This window comes from Solea solea, chromosome 5, assembly GCF_958295425.1.
Source record: "Solea solea chromosome 5, fSolSol10.1, whole genome shotgun sequence".
Taxonomy (NCBI): Eukaryota; Metazoa; Chordata; class Actinopteri; order Pleuronectiformes; family Soleidae; genus Solea; species Solea solea.
Window position 1 is genome coordinate 6851205 of NC_081138.1, and position 12517 is coordinate 6863721.

The 12517-nt window shown below is 38.5% G+C and overlaps 1 protein-coding gene across 3 annotated transcripts in view; it reads left to right on the top strand.

The window, feature by feature from the left end:
• Window positions 1-12517, top strand: part of LOC131459966 (protein diaphanous homolog 3-like) — a 231728-nt gene that overhangs the window by 153821 nt on the left and 65390 nt on the right. For all 3 annotated transcript variants that reach the window (XM_058630164.1, XM_058630166.1, XM_058630165.1), the window contains one exon: window positions 12302-12397. In XM_058630164.1, the coding sequence (XP_058486147.1) occupies window positions 12302-12397 (96 nt within the window). The remainder of the gene's footprint in view (window positions 1-12301; window positions 12398-12517) is intronic.

The window sequence follows — 12517 nt, forward strand, 5'->3', positions numbered from 1 at the left end:
AAATTGACCAAAAAACCAATTGGTTCATTAACAACTACATTACTTCTCAGTTGATAATAAGCAAATTTACATGTTTTTTGGTTTTTATTAAAATAATAACAAGTTCTTTGATTTTAGATACTTAAATGTGCATTATGTTGTGGTTTATTTGCTCTTGTATGGTGGCAAACTGAACAACCTTACAACATTTTCTGCATTTTATGGATGAAACTTGATTTTGATCGTTGATTTAAAAAGAAAATAATCAACAAATGAATCCGTATTATAACTGGTCAAGTATGCTTGCTTTATGCAAATGTACGTCATCATCCGTCAGTAGATGTTTTACCCAAATCTTTTCCGCCCTAATTATTACCTATTTTGCTCAAGACTATGATGAGCTCCGTATGTTTTCATTTTATCAGTGACAGAGAATCTGACTGTATATTTGATGCCCTTGTATGAATTTGTGCGTGTTTAGTTCGAAACTAATATCAGCAGCTCGGGGGTTCTTTTCTCCCGTCGCTTGTGTGTATCATTTCAAACTTTTCCCATTTTGAGTAGTAGTTCGGAATAAACTGCAGCCACATTTTTGTCAGAAAGGTTTATACAAATATGCCTTGAGCTTGAAATTTTATTTAGATACGCTCAGATTAAGATAAAGCTAAAGGGAAACTCTGTGACGGGACGATGTCAAACACACACACATGCACACAGAGAGAGGGAGAGAGAGAGAGAGAGACTGTGGGGGGGATAAATATATGATTGGCATTGTGCTGCCAACCCAGGATGGGATTAACATTCTCTCTCTCTTTCTCTCTCTCTCTCTGTCTGTCTGTCTCTCCATTTCTCAGCCTGTTTATTAACTAAAGAGCTTTCTTTTTGTTTGTCAGGGAGGATTGTCCTCAATGGAGATTTTCTGTGTAATCATCTGATTATCCATCAATTCCCTAAAAAGCCCCAGAGATGCTGCACATCCACATTATGCTGAAGGGCACAGCAATGAGAGAAACGAAAGAAAGAAAAAAAGCGAGGGAGGGCTCCTGGAGGTCCTATTTCCTCCAGGAGCCCTCCCTCGCTCAATTCAATAGTGATTGAATTGAGCTTCTTTACCTGCTACAGGTACATTTGGTTTGATTCTAGCTTTATCTGTTTATATATTCCAGAAATGTGAGGTTCTCCCTCTTTTTTTTTATTTATTTAAACCTAAATTTGTTTAGTTGTTTTTGTTTTTGTTTGTTTTACCTGCCAGACCAGACTTCCAAATAGGCAGCCTGGTGTTGCTGTCAATGCTGATGTCTGGCAGTCTGCGAGCATCGGCTTACAGCCATTTACATACAGCCCTACAGAGATTGAAATTCAGATTGAATAGGTGTATATCTATATTTTTTCCCCCCGTTTCCTTTAGCTGTGCCTGGTTTGTGTTTGACAAATCTGTTGCATTAAGTCCCAGGGTAGACCGGGAGCGGGAATGTTTGTGGAGCGACAAATTATACATCAGAGCGTTATTTAACATTCCTCCACATGGCTACAAGCGATGAACTATTAAGACGTCAAACAGGAGAATGGCGAGGGATGCAATCCTGCATGCAAAGATGCAAAAAAAAGGCTCAGAAACGGGAAATAAGAAAAATCTGTATATGAAGTTAGAACTCATATGACATGCTTTATATTCTCATGAGCCATTTCTTATATATTACAGGCACAATATTGCCTCATTTACCATGCATTCATATGCTACTGTGTTCAGTTCCAGATGCTTTTACCATCATTGGGCTTTTCCATTATACATTTATTTTTTCTTTTCCTTTAGGTATAGTACATGGTACCTGGTGCTTTTTTGGTACCTGCTCTAGTGAGGTGTCTTAAATGCAACGTCTTTTTAAAAACCAGCATGAGCGTAACAGCGAGCATACATGGCTGCTGTCCACAAAATTACACCGTGGTCCGTGGACGAGGTGCAGACATTTGTGTGTTTGGTAGCTGACGAGAGGATCGAGCTGAACTGACCTTAATGCACCATTTGAGTGTAGGGGCAACTTGGTGTTTCTACATGTTTGATCAATTTTCATTAATATATTAAACCAAATCTTACCTTCACTTAGATTTATTCACAAAAGATCACACATACTTTGAATTAGTTTTGTATAACATGGACATGAACCCTCAAGCCTAATGTATGAACAAACTTTTTTTTTTAACTTTATTTTACAATATAATATAAATTTACATCTTGTGTGTCTTGGAAGCTTCATGAAATTGATTCACAAGTTTTAAAATATCACTTGGTTCAAAGCACATTTCGATCAATACTGTGGTCTGCATATTAGTGTATTTGTATCTTTGACTTTATTGGCAATTATCAATTTGTATTGGGTAATTGCTTTGGGCTGCCATGGAAGGGATTTGGGGTTGTAACCGGGGGGTCGCTCGTTCAAATCCCGGGAGGATTCATTGAGCTCAGGCGTTCTATTTTCTGTCCTTTGCTGTCCTTTCCATCCTGCACCAATTGACCGTATTTCTTGCCATTCTGTGGTCCACCTCTGCTACACACTGCTACAACCGGGTTATTGCCCTGATGATAAGTGCCACATCCTGTCGAGTGAAGTGGCAGAAGGCACCAGTTCATGTCTGAATAGACGGTTGACATTGAGACACAGACAGGCTGTGTGTCCAGGCAATTGAAAGCGGCATCTGAACAGGCTGGGATCAAATAGATGGTGACTGAAGTTTCGCCAACTACATACGGCCTTTTTTCTGGAGGTGGAGGTTTCATTTGGTCTCTCTTCCACCTTCCAGAGTTTATTCTTTACCTTTCTAATAAACACTTTTATCTTGTTGATCTGACCAGAGACATGTTACCTCTACAGTTTATTTTCTCCCAACAAAAGGAACAGTTCTATTTCTTTTACGGCCAAAATGTGGGACTTGGAGCTTACTGTTGCTGCAATCATGAAGGTGAACATATCTGCCTTATAGAGGATGATTCCATACATATCTACATACATGAGCTACAGTATGAAACAATCAGGAGAAGATACTGAATCGTGTAATCTGTCAATTACTTCCTCAATTAATTGAGTACTTGTGTGGTGTACAAGTCAGAATGTTGAACAGTGTTTCCCAAACCTCGAAATGATGATGTTCTCAGAAGTCTTGTTTTGTGAACAAAACAAGATAATCAGTTTTAATTATTTATCTGTTATATGGAGCAAAGACATCAGGTAGTATTTACATTTAAGCTAGCTGAAGAGCTCATTTTAATTATTTACAAAACACTCAAACTGATCAAATCAATTATCAAAATACCAAGGCGCTGACCAAATCTCAATTCTGAAGGCTTCAAAATGGTACTTCAAGTTCTTATTGGTGACGGCATGACTCTAACACTGAGAACAAACTTGATATTACCGTTTCAAAAGAAAGTTTAAAAGTAGAAAATAGACAAATACTGAGGTATTATTGAGGTATTGCAGGTGATGTAACATCAAAATGAAACAGCATTTCAGAGACATACATTTTAGATCTTCAGCCAAATCATTTTAACTTGAAAAGTAAGGCAACATGACAGTACAAAGATTAACCATTGTGTCTTGCAAGCTGAGATTTTCACTGGGAGTGATCAGGATAGACAGCATTAGAAATGAGCATATTCAAGGGACAGATCAGATTGAATAGTTTGGGAGATAAAGTAAGAGAGTCAAGGTTGAGATGGTTTGGTCACGTGCAGAGGAGGGACAGTGATTATATTGGATCAAGGGATGTTGAAGATAGAGCTGCCGGGCAGCAGGAAAAGAGAAAGACCACAGAGAAGGTTCATGGGTGTTGTGATAGAGGACAGTTGGTGTCACAGAAGAGGACACAAGGGAGAGGACAAGATGGAGGCCTATTACATAACATGTCATTTTGCAGACGCTTTTATCCAAAGCGACTTACAATAAGTGCATTTCAACATTTGGGTACAAACAAGAGCTAGAAGTAAGTAAGTGCTTCAACTATGCCAAACTATAAAGTGCTACTCATAAGTGTGGTGTACAAGTAAGTGCGTTTTTGTTTTTGCTTTTTTGTCGTTGTCGTCTTAGTCGTGGTAGAGTCGAAAGAGATGTGTTGTTAGTCGGCAGCGGCAGATGTGGAGGCTTTCTGCTGTCCAGATCTCGATGGGGAGCTCGTTCCACCATTTGTGAGCCAGGACAGCGAACAGTCGTGAGTTGGGCGAATTACTTGCCAACGGAGTAGGTGGGCTGGGGTGTAGGGTTTGATCGTGTCCTGGATGTAGGCTGGGCCGGATCCGTTTGTAGCATGGAACGCAAGCACTAGAGTCTTGAAGCGGATGCGAGCAGCTACAGGAAGCCAGTGAAGGGAGTGGAGGAGCGGTGTTGTGTGAGAGAATTTTGGTAGGTTAAAGACCAGTCTAGTTTGCTGCATTTTGGATGAGCTGCAGAGGTCGTATGGCACACGCAGGGAGACCGTCCAGGTGGGAGCTGCAATAGTCCAAGAGTGAGATGACAGGAGCCTGTGCTGCCCTCTGGGTTAGGAGAGGCTGTATCCTCCTGATGTTGTGCAACATGTATCTGCAAGATCGAGCTGTTGCAGCAATGTTGGCGGTGAGGGGGCCCTTTCGTGGAAGAAAAAGAAACTCGGTCTTGTCAAGATTGAGTTTCAAGTGATGATCAGACATCCACTGAGAGATGTCAGTCAGACAAGCAGAGATCCGTTCTGGTACATGTGTTTCGGACTGGGGAAAAGAGAGAATGAGTTGAGTATCGTCAGCGTAGCTGTGATAGGAAAAACCAAGAGAGTGAATAACAGAACCAAGAGAGTTGGTGTACAGAGAGGAGAGGAGAGGGCCCAGGATAGAACCCTGAGGGACCCCAGTAGTTAGAGGCCAAGGTTACGACACAGATCCCATCCAGGTTACTCTGTATGTTCGGTTTCGAAGATAGGATGAGAGTAGGGCAAGTGCAGAGCCTGAGACACCTAGTTCCTGAAGGGAGGAAGCAAGGATCTGTTAGTTAACTGTCGAACACTGCAGAAAGGTCCAAGAGGATGAGCACAGAGGAAAGAGAGTGGCACACTGGCAGTGTGGAGTTGCTCAGTGGCAGCAAGAAGGGTGGCAACCCCTAAAGGGAGGAGCTGAACGAGGGTAATGGTTTGGTTTGTATTTTTATATAGCACTTTTCTAGTCTTGATGACCACACCCATTCACTCACACTTACAAAAAGCGCATCTACGTGCAGTGCATTTTCTATCGCTCATCTTTCATACCCACTCACACGCTGCCGGCACAGCCGTCAGGAGCAATGTGGGGTTAAGTGTCTTGCCCAAGGACACACTGGCATGTAGACTAGCGGAGTCGGGAATCGAACCCACAACCTTCAAGTTGAAAGACAATTGAGCTACCGTCGCACCCTTAGTGTCTTTGAAGCCTCATTAAATCGATTCACAACATTAAATTATTTGACTATACAACCAATTATCAATTCATATTGGCTCATTGTTGTAATGCTGGCACTGTTTTTTTTTTTCTTTTTTAAATAGGCTCATGTTATTATTTTCTGAACATTTATGAAAAAAAGTCTATATATATATATATATATATATATATATATACACATACATATATAGCACACCTGTCATAAGCGTTCTGATCCCAGATTCATGGAAATGGGGAAAGGCAGGCACATCGTGCACATCAAAGCAACAATCAGCAGCTCCACTGCCAGTGCTGGGATACCACTCTTCAGTGTCCCATTCCTCTCACTCGTCTCGTCTTTGTTCTCTCGCCACGTCCTCCTCAGCACCTCCTCTGACTGTTTCAAACCCATTTCACAGCTACTAGCTTGACTAATATTCCTCTGCCGTGCGTTCCTCCGTCATTGCTATCCCCGCCACATGTCTGTGATCTCTCTTCCTCTCTTTGTCTGTGAGCATATGGGTGAGAATATATAAATATGTGTTATGATTTCCAGTGTTGGGCTGTCTTAAATCACCTCTTGTCTGTGTTCTATAAAGCAGTTTTCTGTCTCGGACTGACTGAGTTGCTGCTTGACTGATGTGTAAAATTGGACTGTTTTTGCTCCGATATATTCCTGAGGCAGGAGATCTGAGTGGATTTAGTTTTTTCTTTTTTCTCTTTTTCTTTCCTTCCCAAGGCACACAAAGTGTTTCATGTTCTTGTGGGTTGGAGTCAAACAAAGTACACATGGAGGCACACACTGCAGGTTGCAGTAGACTGATCTGCTCCTTTTTTTTGTCTCTTGTTTGTCTGTTCTATCTGAATATGTGTCGATGCGCGTTGCGGAGAGTGTAAGCTTGCTGAAGGTGATGAATTGCCACAGCAGTCGAGACAAGTCTAGAAGTCGAGCAGTGTCGGTTTTGCTCAGAAATTCATGTTTCCTCTCCGCTCTGTGTAATGATGAAGAAATATGTACATATCAGCCAGTGCAACTGTTACAAAAGTAGTAAAATAACTGTACACATGAAGCAGGTAGGCGAGGAACTTGTACTTGATATACACTTCCAGGTCCAAAAAAAAGTCACACACCACTTTTAGCTTTGTTTTAATGAGATTGTTTCAATTTTCTTAAACATTCTTTTTTATTATTCCACCCTTTTTGACACTTTTTCTTCAAAACATTCAGCTCAATCAGGGCACTATCCTAAGTTTTTATCAGTATTTTCCGAAATACTCAACATTTTATGGCAATTATGCCTCTCAAAATAAATGAAGAAATGTTCAAAACTTTAACTGCTTCCACTCCTTCATACTTGTCACATCAACACGCCATTCAAGTTACAAAATGTTCGCAAACTTCAAGATTATTCACTGTCTTAAACGTTTTTCACATCTGACATCTATAGTGGATGACATCATGCTCTCGAGAGGGGAAGGCTGTTCAACTGTTCTCTTCAACTTGCTCTGCGGTTCACAAATTTCTTGGCTTCCTGGCATTTTGATTTGGGAATATGCCTTAAAAAGCCAGCTGACCTAATTTTTGGGGCGCATAACATTACTAAACTTAAACATGACAAACTCAAGCATCCCTTGATCATAGCACTGCCCCCACAGGCTTGTGTGGTAGACACTAAGCCATATATTAGTATTTAATTATCTGAACTGATTCCAATTCCAAGTCCCATTTGATTACATATCCAACTCGATTTCATTCAGAGATATTTAAATTTTCAGGCTTGTTTTTATTTATGAAAGATTTTCACAGAACACAGAACTGTACATTGTATAAACTTTGGTAGGTTGGAGTTACCTGAATGCACTTATTTAATATGACCCACAGTACAACTCTGCAGTACTGGTGTAAGTGATAATTTATACTTGAACCTTAAAAGCCTGTTTGAGTTCAAAATATACAGCGTAGAAGCATTACAGACCCTGTGAGCGCAGCTTGGCCTGCATCTATCCCTTCTTTGCTGATCAGAAGAGGACAATAGCAATGTTAAATTGTTTTGCAGTGGCAATGGAGGACAAATAAAATAAACTGTCCTCTTGAGTGGACAGACATGTTACCAAATCATCTGATAAGTGACTCGTTGAAGTATTTCTGGTTCTGCCTTAGCTGTCAGCTTGATAGTCCCGTAAGATTTGCACTGAGGATACTGGAAATAGCATGTATTAAAAGATTGATCTTAGGGTTTTTAGTCTGAGTTTGTGTGAGCACTGTCATCTTGGTGACACGGTCTGATTGATTGACAGTAGGTCCATCAATTTCAATCAATCAATTTTCATCTATGGCCTAGAGGTGACTGCACCCTTTCTAGACTCCTACTCAATCTCAAATGACAGTCTCAAAAACTCAAAAATGCAGTCTCAGCAATCAAACCCATTAAAACAATAATAACCTTCATTGAACAACTTGCTCTAATGTGATATTCACACACACATGCACACAAAGGGAGAGACACACACAATTATCTTGGTCCTGAAGCTCATAACGATCATTCCTCCAAACTTTCCTGGGTTAACACTACCTTGCTGGCTCCTGTTGAACATAAGCCCACTTGATAAATTAAGAGTTTCTCTAGTCCATTAGCAAATGAAACTGACTGAAACTAATGTTGGATGTCTTATAACTATCGAATGGCTTATGATAGCATCATTAGTCTTGTCTTCATCATCTGCCTCAATTTAGAACAGGCACTTTGCCCACTTAAGAATAGTTCTGCCAGCTGGTTAATAAGATTACTCTTAATGGGTTGTAGTGTTCAATAAAAGTAGATTTATCAGTATTTCTGCATGATTATTGTGAGCCAATGTGTCCGTAATAATAATTTTGTAAGTCAATTTTCTCTTCATCATCATTCTAGACTTTTTTTTGGCAATAACTTCAAGGGAAAAAGCTCAAAATTCTACGCACTAGGTTTGTGCAGATAGAAAATAGGGCTTTAACTTTCTTCCAAAATTAAGTTTAAATGGATTATACGTGACACACTATTTTTTTCAAAGATACATACCTCGGTCCATTTACGTTCCAAACCTCACCCAGTGCTGCATCGGTGAACTTAAACTGTAAACATTTCACTTTGCTTTGCTCATATTCCAGTGTGACTACAGCTGCAATTAAGGACTCATGAATACATCTCAGATTAAAAGAGACAAAAAGAGCTTTTAGGCACCTGTCAGAGGCGACGTGTTGCTAACACTCAGTCCACATCAATGGCTTTTGAAATACATCAATGCAATCTACACATAAAGCAAACAAAACAATCGAAAATTCTCAACTGATGTGCTTTTAATTGCAGGAATGAGCATCTGAGTTGATACTAATTGACAATTGGAATCTTTATGTTCATGTTGACTTGTAAAAACCTGAATCATGTATTTTATCAGAGAATCCATCACACTTATATCACTTTTAATGTGTTATTTTAGTAATAAACCAATTTTAATCGCTTATTTAGTCACAAACTGTGATGCTGCCAATAGGCCAGTCTTGTCAGAGCAGCAGATGAAATCAGTCACCATGTGTTGGGAAGAATAATTTAGTTGATCTATGTTTTCCTCATGCCACATTATTTTTGCATAAATAATTTCTACTTGTATGCACATATTTGTACAACACAAGAGACTTCCTCACTTCACTGTAGCAGTCACTGTATGCATATCAGCTGACTTCCACTAATATTATTTGAATTTTAAATTATAAGTGCGTGAATATCTTAATTTTCCTCCTTTGGGCAGCATGAAAACATTTACTGTAGGTATTGTTTAATTTGCCCCCTGCAGATATAAAAGGCTTACAATTTGAAGTTGAACTAGACACCTTGGGAATCCATTATCAATATTGCCTGTGCTCGAAGTGAATAGGAAAAAAGAAGTCCTCAAAATGTTTTTTCTGGTCACACTTGATATTGTTTTATTTATTTGTTGCAAATATCTCTCTCTCATCTTCCTGTTTTACTCTATCCATCAACAAAAAGTGAAGGACAGATTCATTGCACAGTTGTCACAGACTGCATTAGCTAATCAACTTGAAAGTCAGTGTATTCGAGTGCACTAGAATCATATTTGGGAAAAAGCTGCACATTTGCACCCTGGAACTCTGGAACACTTAATAACAGCTTCTACAGGTTAAAGTGTCAAGTATTTAGTGTGACCTCCATTCTTCCACTTGAACAATAGCATGACCCTAACTCTCTTAAAGCTGCAGTTGAACCCAAATTAATGTTACTGGTAAAAAAAATCATGTCGTGAAAGATGTCACGCCAGATTTATTCAAGGCATGCCTTGAACGTAACATATACATGTTGTATGAGTTTGCTAACCGACTTTCAATCACATCATTCTAATCCAAATGACTCTGATTAGAGAATTTCAGAAATATAAAAAGCAAAACGGGTGGTGCTAGCCAGGCTGACCCTAACTGAATTGCAATCATTTTACTTTAATTACAGTTGTGTAATGTATTTTGTTGGAACAAACTTCTCGTTCGCATCACGTCCTCCTTTGTCTCGCTTTTCCCCAGAAGGGAAGTGAAAAGACATTATTAAATCAAATGAACACAGCAGGCACCAAGGTGTCTTTTTTCTTTAACTGCAGCGACTCAGTGATCTGGATTCTCTTGTATTGTTATTGTGAAAGGCATAACAGATAAAGATAGACAGGTTTAGACATATCGCCGTTTTCCCATTGTGTGCTTATCCCCCACCCCACCTAAAAAAAAAAAAAGACACAACAAAATAAGAGGAAAATTGAAGCTCATCAATGAAGATCAATCCAAAAGAATGACCAAATTAACTGCAAAAAATAAGAGAGAATACAAAATAAAGAAAATCAAAAAGATCATAAATTATTTATGCAAAAAAATGAAGATCAATCCAAAAGAATGACCAAATTAACTGCAAAAAATAAGAGAGAATACAAAATAAAGAAAATCAACAAGACAAACAACAACATTTTTTTGACAGAATATTGTCTTGCGGATGTATATATATTCCTGAATCATTATGACAGCAAAAGCTATGATGGTAGTTTTCACCTCAGGTGCAGTGCGGATTAAAGCAAGTGGGCGGCAGCAGATGTCAAATGGCATGGGGCAATTGCCTTCCTGTTTAAGGTTCATAAAGCAGCTGTTTTACCAAATTGTAGGTAGAACATTATAATTATTCTAAATACATTTTCATCACAATTGTATTGTGGGGACATATTGTGATATGTATCATATCATGAGGTTGTAGCCCAAGTTTCAACCCTAGCTGGGGAACAGGTAGCATTCAAAGTCCTAGTTTTGTGAGAACCCAGTGGAGTTTAAGAGACTTTTCTACCATTATGTCCTTGTGGTTGGGAGTTTCAAGGTACCTCACAATTTCATTATAAAGTGATTATGAATACTTTGTCTGTAATATAGGGCTGCAACGATTAATTGATGACTAAATTACTCGCCAACTATTAGAGTGTTTTATTTAATGACTAAAATGAGTTTGCTGATTTTTCAGCTTCTTAAATGTGAATACTTTCTGGATTCTTTGCTTCATATAACAAAGAAATCATTAAAAACGAATAATTTTGGTTTGGCAATTAAACAATTTTTTTCATTTCAAGGTTTGGCAAAATTTCCTGACATTGTTATGAAACAAACAACTAATCAATCGATGGTGGAAATGTACATCAGTTTAATTGGTTATAAAGTTAATCGTTAGTTGGAGCCCTAATGTAATTATCCCTGATTAGATAATTACTGTAGATGTATTTACTTCCATTGTTTTTTTCTTCATATAAATAGTTAGTGCAACAGTGTGCTTTTTAACAGCACCATAAAGCCGTTATGTAAATGTCCAGTTGTTGATACAGTATATGCATCCATTCAAGGTCATTCAAGAGAGAATGACTTATAATTATGAGATATGAATACATAGGGCTGGGCGATATGCTGAACCATTCAAGGAAAATATCAAATTTTGTGAATCAGATTTTATCAAACTGCAATATGATTGGTGATCAAAATTTAATTTAAAAGTCTGGTAAAATTCACTGTGTAATGGATAAATATGATAGAAAGTTAACAAATTATACCAACAAAACCAATTTACTCAATGATGACAACTTAAGATGTATGTATTACAGTTTTTAAAGTGGCATGAAATGCAAAATAGTCGTGCAATTCAACTAAAGAAATATATGGTGCCTTTGCGATTTGCTAATTGCATTGTTTTAAATTGTGATTTCGATTTAAAAATCATTAAATGTTCAGCTCTGCTGTCGAGCTAGCCAACATGCAGTCGTTAGTGATTTAGTTTGATGTGCCACAAGCTTTCCAGTCTTTACCAGGAGCCAAATTTTCTCCAGAGCTTTGCTCTCAAAAAAAAACCATAGACCTAATAATTACATCTGGCAAAAACACAGAATGAATTAGATTAATGCAAAATATCTGTTTCTCAGATGCTTGTTGGCAGGAACAAGAAGGTAGAAAAGGGTTACTGGCTGGTAGCCTAACTTAATTAAAAATTAATTAAAAAAACAACGAGTGAAGCAGTTTTGCATTAAAAACATTTTTTGGCGGACATGGTGTGTGCGAGAGGGGATGTGAGAGGAGTTGTTTGCTCAAGTCTGATAACTACCAGATAACAGACTGAAATCCAATTATTGGTTATGGTTATAAAACTGCACCAAAAAAAAGACGACATGATTTGAAAGAGTCAAAAATTTCAACTCTGATTACATGTTTTGTGGTTCTATTGTTGTCTGCCATTAGGAGAGCCAAATTGTTACAATCAATATGGAAAACCTCACCACCACAAAAAAACCTCTCTCATCTGTCTCCTAACACCCCCTCTCTTTTTCTTCCTGTTTTTTTTTCCTTTTTTGTAGAGAACGATGAGACAGGTGTGATGGATAGTTTGCTGGAAGCCCTACAGTCAGGAGCTGCATTCAGAGACCGCAGGAAGAGAGCACCAAGACCCAGAGGTGAGTCTCATATACTTTTGTATGCAAACAAAGGTGGATGCATAGAATCCAACTAACCTCATGGTCTGGAGAAACTGTGGACATTAGAGGTGGGCAAAATCATCTTGTTTTTGCCGATGC